The sequence below is a fragment of the Pan troglodytes genome, chromosome 1, assembly GCF_028858775.2.
Source record: "Pan troglodytes isolate AG18354 chromosome 1, NHGRI_mPanTro3-v2.0_pri, whole genome shotgun sequence".
NCBI classification, from domain to species: Eukaryota; Metazoa; Chordata; class Mammalia; order Primates; family Hominidae; genus Pan; species Pan troglodytes.
Window position 1 is genome coordinate 28978144 of NC_072398.2, and position 17421 is coordinate 28995564.

Below are 17421 nucleotides of genomic sequence, written 5' to 3' on the forward strand. Positions count from 1 at the left end.
AATTGTGTCTTTATCAACATGCTGAATTCTTAGGTATTCTTGATTAGTAGCCCTGAATTAGGCTCTGGGTTTTTTTTTTAGTTTTTCTTTGGTAGGAGTGGGATGGGTCTCACTCTGTTGCCCGGGCTGGAGTGCAGTGGCACAATCTTGGCTCACCGCAACCTCCACCTCCTGAGTTCAAGTGATTCCCCTGCCTCAGCCTCCCGAGTAACTAGGACTACAGGTGCATGCCACCATGCCCAGCTAATTTTGGTATTTTTAGTAGAGATGGGGTTTCACCATGTTGGCGAGGCTGGTCTCAAAACTCCTGACCTCAAGTGGTTGGCCCACCTTGGCCTCCCAAGTGCTAGGATTACAGGCATGAACTACCACACCTGGCCCAGGCTCTGGGTTTTTAGGCAACACAGTTATTTGACTGTACAAAGTGAGGGCCAGATTTTTAGAGTTTTTACTTATTTAATAGTTCAGAAATATGTAATTTATATTTGAAAAGGATTATTCTTGAACCCAGTGTGAGATTAAGTTTCACCACCAATTTAGTTGCATCTACTGTTGGTAGAGCCAACAGCTAATTAATGAGGCTGTCACATTTATTTATAGCTCCATTTACGGTTTTTAAATTCGGTTACTTTTTATTATTTGTGCCATAGTAATGTCTTTTTATTTAAATTATTAAATGTTACAACATTTTATCTTTTTATTTTAGGTTGGAAAATCACCAAAGGATAGGTTATGCCGAAGGGTAAGTGAATCTCCCATAGCTAGAATTATGGTTGTTAATTCCACACTTTTATGTAGTACTTTATTAACTGTATAGGTGAACTTTGCCTTTTATCATTGTGATGACGTATCAGAAGGAGATAAGAAAAATGAAAAGAGAATACTGCATTAAGGAAACTGGTCATGAACTATGGCCAATTTTAATTTACTTTTCCAGATAGTTAGATAGCATATTAAACTAGGTTTTTATAAGATGTTGTTCAGCTTTGAACTGTGAACAGGTTAACATGCTACCATTGCTGCATATTCCGATTAGACATTTATAATAGAAGCATCCAACATCAAATTGAAGCAGGTTCAAATGAAGTAGTTAATTTGATCTACCTATATATATGATATATATAATAACATAAGTATACAAATACAACATTAGTCTTAACTAATATTCTAATCCATGGATATGGGACTTGTATTTGACCCAAGAAATTAATAGTACTAGCTTCCATTGTTGAAGACTTTTTCTGATGTGTTCTTGAGAATGGTTGTATGACTAGAGTGTGTACGTGTGTGTGCATGCATGTGTGTGTGCATGTACCCACAAACACTGAATTATTTGCTTTGGGGATGTGAGGAAATTATAGATTGTTGGTTTTAAAAAGATTATATGGCAGGGCGCGGTGGCTCACGCCTGTAATCCTAGCACTTTGGAAAGGCGAGGCCGGTGGATCACCTGAGGTCAGGAGTTTGAGACCAGCCTGACCAATAAGGTGAAACCCCATCTCTACTAAAAATAGAAAAACTAGCCAGGCATGGTGGTGGGCGCCTGTAATCCCAGCTACTCAGGAGGCTGAGGCAGGATAATCGCTTGAACCTGGGAGGTGGAGGTTGCAGTGAGCCGAGATCGTGCCACTGTACTCCAGCCTGGGCAACAAGAATGAAACTCTGTCTCAAAAAAAAAAAAAAAAAGATTATACACAAATGCAGTGGTCCCTTGGACAAGCCCTTTAAAGGAGTCATTGAGAATCGTCTCTTGCTCACAGCATCAATCTGGTATTTAGTTCTCAAGCTTGAGGATTCTAGTTTTGCTCAGAGGGTCGGGTTCAGTCTCTAAAAGACGCTCTGTAAGCAGACCAGGCTGTTTTCTTGGAGCTTTTCAGGTTAGATTCTCATGTGTGTATCTTCCATCTACCACGATTATTTGGCTACCAGATGCCTTAGCAAGCTGAACAGTGAGCTCAGAAGTGCCACCATCTATAGTAACTAATGAGGCTGTTTCTTTACAATACACAAAGAACACTACTTTTTAAAAGTCAATATTTATACCACTTTGTAAAGCTTGACTTTAAAATTGGTTGACAGTAAATCTAAAAGAAGGAACTTAAATATGCTAATGCCTTGACTTTCAAATTCTTGCCTGTCTATTCAGTGTGGAAAGTCAGCTGAACCAGTGTATTGTATCCTGGTTCTTGTTTGGCTGATAGTAACTATAGCAGTTTTCCTGCAGGGCCTAATTACGTTCCTTTTTAAAAAACAGGATGTGGGAATGAGTGACACAGCAATGACATCTTTCCTCGGCTCCTGTTTGGATCTTCTTCAGATCTTAATGGAGGTAAAACAGGTGTATTTTTCATTCTGAACTGCTCCTAAGATATTACATATTCTGCAAACCATTGCATTTAATAAACGACTATTTTAATGAGGTTGTTTTTCATTCATTCATTTCTAAATTTTGACTTGAGCCCAGCAGGTAGTGATGTTTTCTTATTAAATTCTTATTGAAATTAGACTTTGTGTTTTTTTATTACAATTTGGGACAGTGTGCAATATGAATTTGCACTCTGCTGCTAATAAACTCATTGGGATATTTGTAAGCTATTATTTTTCCATTACTGAACACAGTCCTCCATTCTCAAAACCCTTAGGCAGATGTTAGCAGGGATGAAATACAGGTGCCTGTGCTGGATACTGAGGATGCGTGGCTCTCCGTGGAAGGACCAATCTCCATAGTGGAACTGGCCCTGGAACAGAAGCACATCCACTACCCGCTGGTGGAGCACCACTCCATCCTGTGCTCCATCTTGTATGCAGTCATGAGGTTTTCTCTGAAGACCGTGAAGCCACTTTCACTTTTTGACAGTAAGGTAAGTACCTCACAGGATTTCAGAGCTATTTTGGAGTTGCAGGCTTAGCAGACACATGGATTTTCATATTTAATAGAAGCTGTCCAGTACTTTTGTGACTGGTATAATTTGGTGTGAGGTTCCAACTCCCTCATTCCCTGCTTGATTCCGTTCTTTTTATTTACCTTCTGTACTGCTCCCCTTGGAGTTTTGCCCTCTCAGCTGTCTGATCTTCTCATTCTCCATATTATTCCTGGACAGACTCATTTTCTCCCTCTTATATATCTCTAGGCCTGACCAATCCCTAGAGTTTGAGGCATTCATTTCTATTGAACTTCTCTCTTTGAGTGTCTTATAGGACTTCAGACACCTCATATCTAAAATATATCTGCAAACCAATACCCACATCCTGCCCCTAACCTAAATTTGCTGTTCCTTCTGAATTCCCTGACTTGGTTATTTTATTAACGATGTCATCATTTTTGCCCTGGCAAAAACTAGAAACTTTGAAGTTATCTCACCAATTCCTTACTTCAAGCCAATTTTCTTCATTGTAAATTCATTCTTGTAAATTCTGCCATAGATCATGCCTGTCCATTTCTCTCCATGACTATAACCCTAGTTCAGGCATAATCATCTTTCCCTCGGCTATTACAACAGCCCTTTCTTAATCACCCTGCCTCCAGTTTCTCTCTCTCCAGTCCCATGCTGCAAGAGCTGTCTTCCTAAGAGACAGGTTTAATTGTATTAGTTCTATACCTAAGATTTTTTTTGGCTCCTCTGCAGGATCAAGTCCAAAATTGTGAGTAGAATATGTTTTTACATATTCTATTGTAACCTTCACAGTCTAGCTGCAGTGGATAGTAAAATCCTTTCCTTCCCCACGCAGGTGTCAAATTTTGAGAGACAGGACAAACTGTTGGAGATAAAAACGTCAACATTATTACTTAGCTTTTTACTGATAGAAGCTGGGTTAGAGAACACAGCTTAGGCTTGTGGGAAAGTGGGTTTATTATTTCACCCTTAAATGAGAGACTCCTGGACAGTCGTGGTGGCTCACACCTGTAATCCCAGCACTTTGGGAAGCCAAGGTGGGCAGATCACTTGAGGTCAGGAGTTTGAGACCAGCCTGGCCAACATGGTGAAACCCTGTCACTAGTAAAAACACAAAAACTAGCCAGGCATGGTGGTGTGTGCCTGTAGTTCCAGCTACTTGGGAGGCTGAGGCAGGATAATCGCTTGAACCTGGGAGGCAGAGGTTGCAGTGAGCCAAGATCACACCACTGCACTTCAGCCTGGGCCACAGAGTGAGACTCTGTCTCAAAAAAAAAAAAAAGTATAGATTTTGAATGAGTTAGTATATCTTTGAGAATATAAGCGATAAGAGTACTTAAAAGTTAAAAAGAGAAAGAAATACCAAAATAAAGTGCCCAGCTCAGTATTCCCATCAGAAAAGGCCTCTGTGAAACCAGAACACATCCAGAATTGGATTAGCACAATAATGTTTAGTTTCAACCCATGTCATGCCAAGACTACCTGAGACAGCTGGGTGACACTCATCTGCAGAGAGCTAGTATGGTTGAGTGGCTAGTGAAAACAATCCCGGTGCTACCATTTGCTAACTAGAATTATTTAGATTTTCTTACTCTCAGTTTTCTCATTCAGAAAGTAGCAGTGACTCTAGCGCCAGCCTCATGGTTGTTGTAAGGGTTCCTTGTATTCAACATGAAGTACTTAGCAGCATCTGGAATGTAGTAAATAATAAGTGGTGCTATTATAGATGCTATAGCTAGGACCACCAGGTGGGAACTATCGAGTAACAGATTGTGAGTGTATGCTAAATCTTTAAATACTTCTCTCAGTGATGTCCAAAATGTCATGGGTTGCCCTGGAAGTCCGGTTTTTCTTATCACTAAAGGATGAGTAGCTTTAATCTGCTTGGCAGTCACAACAGATGACCTAGAATCACAGATGATTAGGTATGGAAGGCACATTGGAAGATACCTAGGATGACCTGCTTGCAGAAGAAGAAACGGTAACCCAAGATTGTGGGTCATTTACCCAAGGCAACCTGGATGGAAGTGGTGAGCCTCGGACTAGACCCAGGTCTTTCAACTTAAAGGCCAATGTTCTTTGCTCTGTATTACATTTCCTTCCAAGGAACTTCTAAAATCCTGTTTCCTGATATTCTGTTTTTACTCTTTAGACACACATCTGTTCTTTTAAATAAGGTGTTTTTAAACAATTCAACAAGTGTTTTTAAAAGGATTCAGAGGCTGGGCGCGGTGGCTCATGCCTGTAATCCCAGCACTTTGGGAGGCTGAGGCGGGCAGATCACCTGAGGTCAGGAGTTTGAGACCTGTCTGGCCAATATGGTGAAAACCCCGTCTCTACTAAAAATACAAAAAAATTAGCCTTGGCGTGATAGTACACACCTGTAGTCCCAGCTACTTGGGAGGCTGAGGTGGGAGAATCGCTTGAACCAGGAAGGTGGAGGCTGCAGTGAGCTGAGATCACGCCACTGTACTCCAGCCTAGGCAACAGAGTGAGACTCTGTCTCAAAAAAAAAAAAAAAAAAGGATTCAGGGTACATATATGTATTACTTAGCTATTACTGCGGAGTAAATCATCCCAAAACTTGGCTGAAAATAACAAATATTTATTATCTCACAGTTGTTGTGGGTCAGTAATCTGTGTTCTCCTTATCTAGGTGCCTCTGGCTTAGTCTCTCATGAGGCTGTAGTTAAGGTGCTGCATCTGAAAGCTCAACTGGGATGGGGACAGGGTGATTCACTTCTAAGCACAATTGTTGGCAAGATTCAGTTATGCCACATGTGCCTCTCCATACAGCAGCTCACAACACGGAACCTGGCTTCCTGCAGAACAAGTGAGAGTGAATATGAGTGCCTCAAGGCAGAAGAAGCAGTCTTTTGGAACGTGGTCTTGGAAGTAACATGTATCACCTCTACTTGCTTCTGTTGCTAGAAGCAAGTCATCAGCCTCCATGCAAGGAGAGGAGACTATAGGAAACACGAATACCAGGAGGAGGGGATCACTGGGGTTCATCTTAAAGGCTGTCTACTATATACTAGATAATTGTTATAAAAATTAAAGAATTCTAAAATCTTACTGTTCAAGGAGAAATAAAAATCAACCATAAGTTATTATTAAGTTTTAAACAAATCTTTCTCCCTCTCCCCCCTTAATAATCCACACTCATCAGTTTTCTTGCTCTCTTTCTTTTTAGGGAAAAAATGCATTTTTCAAAGACCTAACTTCAATTCAGTTATTACCTAGTGGGGAAATGGATCCAAATTTTATTTCTGTACGACAACAGGTAAATTATAGCTATTGGATTTTGTTTTTGTTTCTTGGAAAAAAAAACATAAGGGAAAAATCTAGCTGGCTTTTGAAAAGAATGACCACTTTCTATCGCAAGGACAGAAAACCAAACAGCACATGTTCTCACTCATAGGTGGGAGTTGAACAATGAGAACACTTGGACACAGGGTGGGGAACATCACACACCAGGGCCTGTCGTGGGGTGGGGGGAAGGGGGAGGGATAGCATTAGGAGATATACGTAATGTAAATGATGACTTAATGGGTGCAGCACACCAACATGGCACATGTATACATATGTAACAAACCTACACGTTGTGCACATGTACCCTAGAACTTAAAGTATAATAATAAAAAATAATAATAATATTTTAAAAAGACCAATTTCAAAGTATTCTTGAGAGCTAGTTGTTTAAATGATGTGTTCCTTTTTTGATAACTAAACAATTTAATGGAAAAGCCACTATAAGTGACAGAAAAGCTAACAATACTTTGGTTTAGGTATTTTAAAATGAAACAGTAACAATGCATTGCTCTATCTCTTTCTCCATTTTCAAGTTCTTATTGAAAGTTGTCAGTGCAGCTGTCCAGGCCCAACATTCAGCCACAAAGGTCAAAGATCCCACAGAAGAGGCCACACCCACTCCTTTTGGGAAAGACCAAGATTGGCCAGCTCTAGCTGTGGATTTAGCCCATCACCTTCAAGTTAGTGAAGATGTTGTTAGAAGGCATTATGTGGGGGAACTATACAACTATGGAGTTGACCACTTAGGAGAAGAGGTAATCATGACCCTTTGAATGTTAATTGGGCTCAAGTTATAAAATTGATAGTTGGAATAAAGAATCAGTTAAGTTTCCAATGAAGCCTTTTGCTCTTCCTTTTGTTAGAACATCTAGGTATAAAAATAGAACAATAGAATATTTTTTAAAACATAAAATTATAATCAAATAATTCCTACAGTGTGCCAGGCCTGCCCTACGCACAGGGATATAGCAGTAAACAAAACAGACAAGGTTCCTTCATCATGGACTTGATAGTCTGCTGGTAGGAGCAGAAAAGCATGCTAAATTTTGCATTAAATGATAGGTGCTATGAAGAAAATAAAGAGGGCCGGGTGTCGTGGCTCACACGTGTAATCCCAGCACTTTGGAAGGCTCAGGCGGCAGATCACTTGAGCCCAGAAGCTCGAGACCAATCTGGGCAATATAGCGAGACCCTGTCTCTAAAAAGGAAAAAAATATTTATTTTTAAATTGAAAAAAAAAAAGAAACAGGATCATATGAATAAACAGGAGCCACTACAGTAGAGTGGTCAGAGAAGGTGACATTTGAACCGAGCCCCCAAGGAGAAGCAGCAGCCAGCTACTCAGAAACTGGGGGAACAGTGCTTGAGACAAGAATTACAAAGGCCCTGAGGTGGGGACTAGAATGACTAGGTCCAGGACTAGAAAGGCCGGTATGGCTGACCAAACATAGTAAGCAAGGAATAAAGAAGTATGGCATGAGGCAGGGAGGCTGGCCTGGGCCATGGCCCTATCCTAGGTCTCGGAGCCCATGGTTATTCTAAGTGTATTCAGAAGCCATTAGAGGGGCTGGGCGTGGTGGCTCACGCCTGTAATCCTAGCACTTTGGGAGGCCAAGGTGGGTGGATCACTTGAGGTCAGGAGTTCAAGACCAGCCTGGGCAACATGGTGAAACCCTGTCTCTACTGAAAATACAAAAAATTAGCTGGGCGTGGTGGCATGTGCCTGTAGTCTCAGCTACTTGAGAGGCTGAAGCAGGAGAATCGCTTGAACCCAGGAGGTGGAGGCTGCAGTAAGCTGAGATTGCACCACTGCACTCCAGCTTGGGTGGCAGAGTGAGACTCCATCTCAAAAAACAACAAAAAAAAGCCATTAGAGGGTTTCAAATAGACATGACATGAAACTCCTTTTATTTGCCAAAAGTTTGAAAACAGCACACTGAGTAGCCACATTGAATTGAAAGATTAGGTGATGAGAGAAAAAAAAATTAACCAAGGAACAGAAATTTGGGTTTAAATGCTAAGTTTGATTTGGATTTATCTTTGATTGTATACAATCAAAAGATAAATGGCCACAGTTCAAAAATCAACTAGAATCTCTTCACTGGCAACCCCTTTCCTATAGAATAAACAAATCTGCTCACTCTGACTGTATTATTTCTCCATGTTCCTATCTTCAGGCCATTCTACAGGTTCATGACAAAGAGGTCCTTGCCTCTCAGCTGCTGGTGCTCACGGGGCAAAGGCTGGCTCATGCGCTTCTCCACACCCAGACAAAAGAAGGAATGGAGCTGCTTGCCAGACTTCCACCCACACTGTGTACTTGGCTGAAAGCAATGGTCAGTACAATAGAACGAGATCAGGCAAAAGGTCATTGGATGTTTTCTTGAGTGCCTGGTTAATAACAGTTATGAAGAAAATTTGACAAGTTTAATTCACCTAGTTACAAAGAAAAGCATTTTTATGTAATAACTCTTAAGTCAATAACAATTATTGTTTAGTTGTCTATAATAGGTTATTTTTGTGTCCCATTTGCAGGACCCCCAGGACCTTCAAAACACTGAAGTGCCAATTGCAACAACAGCTAAACTAGTAAATAAAGTAATTGAGCTTTTACCAGAAAAACATGGGCAATATGGTCTAGCCTTACACCTCATTGAAGCTGTGGAAGCCATATCTCTTCCTTCTTTATGACACTTACCTACTGGAAATAGTCTAAAATTATGATTATAACATGAAGTAGTGCATGGTTATTTTACATAGTAAGACCTGGAATTTTATGGGAAAAGTATGCCTTTTTTTTTCCTTTTGTAAAATAAATAAACGTATATACAACTTTTAAAAAGTGCAACCCTGGCTAAATTCCACTCCTTTGGTTAATACTGAAGATAAAATATAAACAAATGTCAACTCTGTTATAATTAATACAGATGTTTTACTGTTTATTTCTAATTCAAACACTTAAGTAGCTTTATTGTTAAACTTTGCTATTTAAAATTGGTTATAATTTAGATTATGTTCTTATAAGATTCTATATTTCCTATCTAAAATGTTGTTGTAATTCAATTTAAATGTGTTCATGTACAGTCTCCATCAGTAGCGTATAGAACACCCCACTCTCCTTTAGTAAATGTTGAGAAAATGCCTTTGTTGTCATGCTCCAAATCCCACACTGGGCTGCCACCTGGGAGTTCTGGATACCGAAAGGTTCCTTTCCCAGAGGTTCTGCTGTTGCCATCAGAGGAGGATGACCGTGCTTGAGGAGGAAGAATGGGTTCAAGATCATCATATTCATCAGAAGGGGACACTAAATAGAACCCTTAACCTGTTGTACTTGCCAAAATTGAGAATCAGAGATGTGTAAAATGCAGCAAATTAATTATAATATAAGTTAAGATTTGCTTTTTGCCAAGTTGCAAAGTTGTATCCACATCAGGTCACTGTAAAAATGTATTATCTTGTAAAACTTATGTAAAAAAAAAAAAAAAAAGGCAAAGATACTAAAAATTTTAAGTCCGACTTTATTTTTCCTACAAGTGTTTAGAAATGCTTCTGGGATTTGCTAATATTATCTGTCCTTGGGAACAGTATTGAAAAAACTGCTTAGTGGTATTACAGCTTTAGCAAACCTACCTCACAGCTGGGATGAGAGGATAAAATACAACTAATTTTGTACCCTATAGTGCCTAGAGCAGTCCAAGTGCTAAATAAATATTTACTGATTAAAACCAAACTATAGCTACTCGGGAGGCTGGAGGAGGATCGCTTGAGCCCAGGAGTTTGAGGCCATTCTGGGCAATATAGCAAGACCCTGTCTCGAAAAAAAAAAAAGAAAAAACCAAACTAACCAAAACTCTGTAAAAGAGTGCTTTGAGCTCTACAAATACCAAGTATTTATTATGGTATATTTTTAGAATGTAGCCATACAGTGTAATTATGGGTATCTGTCATGGATCACAATTATTATTCATAGTAAGTCATTGTGATACAGAAGTTTATTTCTTCACTTCCCCTTAAGAAGCCAACTATAGTAATCATGCAAAGTTGAGGAGTATGTCCTTCAGGGATATAAAAAGAAAAACAAATCTGTTTTTAGAGCTAAAAGAGCACATCCAAACAAGAATTTAACTGGCTAAAATTTAGTAATTACTGTTAAGTAACTATCAAACTTGAAATCTTACAAGATAAATGGTTAAGATGTCTTGAGTATTTGGGATGGGGGCCTGTGAGTCTGATTGAGACATACATTTTACAGAGTAGCAGCACTGGAAAGGGCTAGTCCAACCTCCCAGCCTCTGCTTGGGTCTCCGCTGCCCCAGCCACACATCCTAGAATTCTTGTAAACATATCTGGCTCTGTGTTAACAGTCACTTGTTATATGTGTTCTAAGAGATTAGTTCTTCCTGTGATTGTTCCAAGTACGCTGAAAGTAGTAGTATGAACTTAAGGAGGCTAGTCAAAGAAACTTGGAGTTATAGGTATTTTTAAAGAATAAATCCTCAATTCCATCATCACTTGGCGGGGAGGGGGCACTTATTAAGCATTTTAGATAATAAAACTGGTTAAGCTTACTCTGGTAGAACAGACAATCAATCAAATCTGGGGATTGCTGAGAACAATAATAAGCTGAAGTATGGCTCACAGAATCCTAACACAATCATTAAGTCTCTAGTTAGATTTGTTATCCTAAAATTTTTCATAGAATTTTAAAATCGAATTCTGACTTGTATGGTTAAGAAAAGCAGTTAAATATTTTACTACTTATCAAGGGCTTTTAAAATAAATAAATCTGATAGGAAGAAAGGCAAATAAATACCTATGTAGACAGACATTCTATAATAACAAAGAGCCATAGATGATAAAGGAATTAGATTTTAATGTAGAATGGGTGGTTTCTGAAACAAAGGTATGTGGTACTTTGTAGTTATTGATGAGAAGCCAGTAACCAGTAGTGGTGTTTTCCTAGATATATGCCCACCCTCACACAACTTTCTTCATTAACAAACATTAAATATGCATTTGTATCTTATTAAATTATACTGTATAATGCTGAAGGAAAACAAAAAGTGTTCAAATAATCATAACTTCTACATTACAGGTTCTGTTTAGATGTAGAACTAGAGGGGCCAGGGTAAATGTAGATAAAGAGATATATAGCACCATGCTTCTTAATGCTTCATACTTTTGCAAACAGAAAAAAAAGTTTTATTATAAAACTTCATCTATGGTCAAAGTAAACACTGTTACATTTAAATTGCTTTTTAAAAACAATTGCGATCTAAAAAGTCAAAAATCTGAAATTTAATAATATGAGACTTACACTGAATATAATGTTCATTTAGAAGTTGCTGTGGTCCACTTCATTTATAAGGAACAAATATTTTTACAGTACACTATAGCAACAGCAAAAGCCCTCTCTCACCCTGATAGGAATGGGTTTGCTGGGTGTCTAGAAGTTAGATTCCTGCTGAATAGAATTAGCCATCCTTAAAAGATTTTAATCCAATACTGAACTGTTTATAAAATGCTTTCTCTGTTGTAATGTACTGTAAGTAGTGAAATTCTGTATATACTGCTATTTTCTGTCTGTTCATTGTTGTGAACTTCTTATGTAATTAGTGAAATAAATTTTCAGCTTTCATGTTGTTTCCTAAACATTCATAAGTATAACTATTAAGAGATTTCTTCCTTTCTTGAGTAACAAATTTGGTGATTATATTCTTTCTAATCCAACCCCAAAAACTAGCTATTCTGAAAAGGTTGATGTTCACTAATGGGAAGAATGAAATGACCCTTCACCTCTTAAGGGAAACAGGCCTCCGCCATTCCCTTTCAAAACTATACTTCTTTTACTTGATACTCGAAACTTCTGCACCAAAATCAGTCAGTATTTTTCCAGAATGCCTTTATTTTCAGTATCATAGAATTTAAATACAGAGTCAAAAGATTTATAAAATATAAAACATTTTCTGCTTGGCCGTATTTGAAGACAAGCTGAATACATATCTATGTTCTGAATAAGTCCACTATGGATATATATAGGAAGAGATATACATATATCCATCCACAGATACACACACACATATATATTTCTGCATGTATATATACATAATTCTTTCTATAGTTACAGGAAATACTTCTTCTATAATTCTGATTTTGACTCCCATCCTCCACCATTTACTCATCCACTCATTACCTAAATCTTGGCTTTCTTTCCTATATTGTAAATAATCCATCCAAACTTCTAGCCAGTACTGTCAGGAGGGTTCTTGCTCGAGTGAGCTGTTAATACTATTTTCCACTGACAACTTCTGCACATCGAGGACACAGTGTATCTGAAGACTCCGCTGTATACTTCCAACAACGAGGGCATTTTTCTTTCGTAGTCGGCATGACAATTACTTTATAGGAAGACTCTTCACGAATATCACCACCTATAAAAAAATACATGAAGAGTATTTCTGATAGGCATTCAACTTGTAACACTGTTTCTTAATTGGTTTAGCAGAGGCTTCTTTTTCAGTCTTTTGTCCTGCCAGACACTTCCCCATTTGTCCCATTACATATATAGCCAAGATAATGGGATCATACAACTCAACAACTGAAGGGAGCTGAGGAATTAGAGACCCCGTGACTCTGAGATTAACTGACATCTCCCAAGTCACCGAGTTCTACATCTACTCAGGCAGAGCAGACTTTCTAGCTGTTAAATCTGGGTATAGTTCTGATGAATGACACTGCCTCTCCAGCTACATACTTGACTAAGAATTTTTTAAAGTCAAATTATAGTGACAACTACAGTGTCCTCACTCAAAATATCTCGTGGGACAAAAGGAACCAAAAATATCTCCACAATTAATACTCTTAGACCTCAGATTGATAAAAATATAAAAGTAAATTATTTTCTAGTCATTGTACAAAGAGTATGTGAACATTACATGGCCGGGCATGGTGGCTCACGCCTGTAATCCCAGCATTTTGGGATGCCGAGGCGGGTGGATCACCTGAGGTCAGGAGTTCAAGACCAGCCTGGCCAACATGGTGAAACCCCATCTCTACTAAAAATACAAAAATTGGCCGGGTGTGGTGGCAGGCGCCTGTAATCCCAGCCACTTGGGAGGCTGAGGCAGGAGAATTGCTTGAATCTGGGAGGCAGAGGTTGCGGTAAACCAAGATTGCGCCATTGCACTCCAGCCTGGGTGACAAGCGAAATTCCGTCTGAAAGAAAAAATTACACAAAGTAAATTAAGCCAGAACTTTTACTACACGGTCTATGCTGCCAAGCCCAAATTTGAACTGATGCCTGTAAGTTAGCTTCCCATCTCCTGGTACCCAAAAGCTATGAAAAACACAAGCAGCATAACCTTTGCCAAGATACCTGCTTTTTTTTTTTTTTTTTGAGACGGAGTCTTGCTCTGTCGCCCAGGCTGGAGTGCAGTGGTGTGATCTCAGCTCACTGCAAGCTCCGCCTCCGGGGTTCACGCCATTTTCCCACCCCAGCCTCCCCAGCAGATGGGACTACAGGCACACGCCGCCACACCTGGCTAATTTTTTTTGTATTTTTAGTAGATTCGTGGTTTCACCGTGTTAGCCAGGATGGTCTCAATCTCCTGACCTCAGGATCCGCCCGCCTCGGCCTCCCAAAATGCTGGGATTACAGGCATGAGCCACCGTGCCCAGCCTATTTTTCTTTATTAATGCAACTCTACCGCTACCAATGAAGATGAACCAGATTGACTTTTTAAATCTTCTATAAAACAAGTATCGACAAAATGCTTGCTTATGAGATACCATTGTTAGAATGAGCTCAATAAAACTTCCTCCTTAACCCCTCACAGGAATGGCTAAATATTTTAATCCGGGGTATACATAATAGGAAATTTTAGAATCAATACTGGGGAACAGTGGGCAGGACTGGGCCAGTACTGGGGTACTAAGTATCAAAGCAGGGGGACACAAAAGAGAAATGGGAGCAAGTCAGCCTAACATAAACTTCATATACAGTGACCATTATTTATTCAAAGGACAGAAAGAAAATCTCTCTCCCTCTTCTGTCCCTAGCCCTCAGTTCCCAAGATCATCAGGTAAGATAGTTTTAAGAGCAGGCTTAGAAACTTGGCAATTGTTTGTATTATTTCCATAGAAAGATGTATTCCAAGTATATATCTACCTTTAGAATAAACCCAGTCCACTGGAAAGTTGGAGATGACCTATAATTATTCAATTCTCCAGATGTTACTTGTTACTTTCACCTCCTTCTTACCTTCTAAGTTGATGAGGAATTTCCCTTTAAGCTCGATTACATCTGCAGTCATCTCTCGTGGTTCCTGAGCCAGTAAAGTTGACTCAGAAGCCATCATTAATTCATTCAACTGAGAGGTGCTGGAAGTCTCTTCAGACTGCAGCATCTGGAAGGAAGCATGTGAAAGTTACAGTTTATGTTAAATTTGTACCATAAACTGAGGTTATAAAAAGAAACACTATAAAATCTCACGTTTAGAGAGGAACCTTCTGGTATACCATTGCATCCTGAGCAAACATCACTAAATGTATCAATCCTAATTAGCATAAAAGGTTTTAACTAAATATTTCCATCAACAGTATTTATTGAGAATGCCAGGCACTTCACTTTGCTAGATCCTAAGATGTCTCTTATCTCTAATTGTCACATACATACACACACAAAAAACCTATATGGTGTTTATTATCCTCACTTTACAAATGAAGAAACAAGCAAAGAGAGGTTAACTTGCCCAAGATTCTCAACCCATAAGTGGTGGAACTGCAGGTCAAGCCCAGGTCTGTCAGCCTCAAAGCCTTTTTTTTTTTTTTCATGTATCATTGGGTGAGGGGCTAAAATACTATCTCAACAGGTACCTGCTTTTAGTAATGTATACTGATAGTGGCAATCTGAACAATACGCAGAACACTTATGAAGTAGACTGAATTTGTCTGATGAGCACATTTTTCTCTGTAATTTTGATCTTCAAAGTGAGTTTGTAAGCTAACCAACATAGACATTCCTTTAAAAATTAAAGCCCATGAGAAATAAGACACTCAAAGAGATTAATTTGGTTTTAACAAGTTTATGCAATTAGTAATGGATAGAACCAGGACTCCATCTTACAGCTACTTGGTATGATTCCTAAGAAAAATACATTCATGTTTTTGAAAATCCCAAAGTATTTTTTCCAATAAAATTGATCCAAACAAGCTGTTCTTCTTTTCAGTTCATTACTTAGAAAGACTGAAGTCAAAGGAAACACAGTATGTAGGAAAAAAGGCCAGGACTAGGCTGTGTTACCCTGGCTAGGTCACAGCTTCAGCAGTCCTCACTTCCTCACTTGTAAAATGAACAGCTTCCCAAGTTTTAAATTTTAAAATGGGAACATCTCATCTATTATACCTACTAGCTATTTCAAGCTCAAATCTTAATCATGCTAATTACATCATTAAAAATTTAAATTGAGCTTACCATACAAAATAAGATGGATGTCTTTTAGAAAACTGACACCAATAAAACTTTTAAAAAATAGCTCTTCCACCGTCTTTCTGCACCGCCACGGTGGTGCGCATGAATGTCCTGGCTGATGCTCTCAAGAGCATCAACAATGCCAAAAAGAGAGGCAAAAGCCAGGTGCTTATTAGGCCGTGCTCCAAAGTCATCGTCCGGTTTCTCACCGTGATGATGAAGCATGGTTACATTGGCAAATTTGAAATCACTGATGATCACAGAGCTGGGAAAATTGTTGTGAACCTCACAGGCAGGCTAAACAAGTGTGGAGAGATCAGCCCCAGATTTGATGTGCAACGCAAAGATCTAGAAAAATGGCAAAATAATCTGCTTCCATCCCGCCAGTTTGGTTTCATTGTACTGACAACCTCAGCTGGCATCATGGACCATGAAGAAGCAAGATGAAAACACACAGGAGGGAAAACCCTGGGATTCTTTTTCTAGGGATGTAATACATATATTTACAAATAAAATGCCTCGTGGAAAAAAAATTATATTCATTGCCAATTCTCTTCTTAAGCATTTAGACTGGAGAAAAATCACATCATTATGTTAAGCTATAAGCCAATCTGGCCAATCAACCCCTAAAAATCCCAAGCATAAAACTCTGATGGCCCTTCTAGAAATAAAAATAGGATAAATGCTTTGAAATATATGTGGTAACTTGCTGGAGAAAATGAATTTTCTCCAGATTTCACAAAATAAAAATGGAAACTCTTTTTGGGTTTGTTTTGAATCTGGTCCAGATGGATGAAATTCTCAGGAAACCTGACCCTTAATACAAAACTCCCATTTTTGATACATTCAAAGACGATTGCGATCAATTTATATGTCCCCTGTCTTCTAAATAGTCCTGAGGCCTTTTGTTTGAAACAGAACTTTATCTATTCCTTCCCTATCCCTACACAGTAACATGTACGTGTTACATGCACAGAACATGTTTTACAAGACATGGAAAAGAATATGGTGAAATAGGAAACAAAGAATCAGTGATGATATCAGGATTAGAAGACGGAAACCCTAATTTCTAAATTAATTTTTTTAAATTTAGACACTTTTTTTTAAATGTGCATGACTTTGCTTAATTTATTAAAAGATATTTAAAAGTGAAAAAGTATGTGAAAAGGAACATAATAGAATAATTGCATAGTAAAGTTACACATAACCCAATGTTATTTGATTAATTTAGACATATTTTAAAAGCAAATTTCAGGCAAAACTCTATGATACTAACACCATTTCAAAAGGTACGTATTGCTGCATACCTCTATTATCTCAAAAAGCAGTCCAGGTTCTATCACAATGATAACCTTGTACTCAGCTGCATTTTTGCCAGGGATGCTTCCGAGAAATGAGTCTCGCATTGCACACGCACTCTCCACAGCTTCTTCCAACCCGGGCTTTTTCCAGATAGAACTAGTACTAATCCACCCAGTACGGAAAACACTCTTGGGCTCTTCAGAAGAACAAAAATAGTAAACTGCTTTATAAACATCCTAAACTGTATATGAAGCTCTAACCATTAAATAGTTACCATTAATGGGAAATAAGAATTGTTATTTATGGTAATCAAGTGATGAAATATTATGGATCCATCCTAATTATTTACAAAACATTTATATCAGCATTGGAAAATCTTTGTTACATTTAAACAAAAGAGAAAATATATAATAAGATCTCAAAGAAAAAAAGGATGCTTAGAAA

General features: G+C 38.5%; 3 protein-coding genes across 7 annotated transcripts in view; 2 read left to right on the top strand and 1 right to left on the bottom strand.

Moving 5' to 3' along the window:
* RAB3GAP2 (RAB3 GTPase activating non-catalytic protein subunit 2) overlaps positions 1 to 11844 on the top strand; it is a 125446-nt gene extending 113602 nt beyond the window's left edge. For all 5 annotated transcript variants that reach the window (XM_063791755.1, XM_063791761.1, XM_063791771.1 and 2 more), the window contains 7 exons: positions 707 to 742; positions 2255 to 2329; positions 2643 to 2861; positions 6088 to 6177; positions 6740 to 6961; positions 8384 to 8542; positions 8742 to 11844. In XM_063791755.1, coding sequence (XP_063647825.1) covers positions 707 to 742; positions 2255 to 2329; positions 2643 to 2861; positions 6088 to 6177; positions 6740 to 6961; positions 8384 to 8542; positions 8742 to 8897 — 957 coding nt within the window. In that variant the 3' untranslated portion in view covers positions 8898 to 11844. The remainder of the gene's footprint in view (positions 1 to 706; positions 743 to 2254; positions 2330 to 2642; positions 2862 to 6087; positions 6178 to 6739; positions 6962 to 8383; positions 8543 to 8741) is intronic.
* A 247-nt stretch (positions 11845 to 12091) lies between these two features.
* The window catches only part of IARS2 (isoleucyl-tRNA synthetase 2, mitochondrial), a 53648-nt gene continuing 48318 nt past the window's right edge, over positions 12092 to 17421 (bottom strand). Inside the window, exons 21-23 of the mRNA XM_514209.8 lie at positions 16983 to 17173; positions 14467 to 14611; positions 12092 to 12637 (exon numbers count right to left, since the gene is read on the bottom strand). Coding sequence (XP_514209.3) covers positions 12495 to 12637; positions 14467 to 14611; positions 16983 to 17173 — 479 coding nt within the window. The 3' untranslated portion in view covers positions 12092 to 12494. The remainder of the gene's footprint in view (positions 12638 to 14466; positions 14612 to 16982; positions 17174 to 17421) is intronic.
* Positions 15697 to 16208, top strand: LOC129136057 (small ribosomal subunit protein uS8-like). The gene has a single exon (XM_054659118.2). It carries the CDS (start codon positions 15778 to 15780, stop codon positions 16120 to 16122), a length of 345 nt encoding a protein of 114 aa, XP_054515093.1. The 5' UTR covers positions 15697 to 15777; the 3' UTR covers positions 16123 to 16208.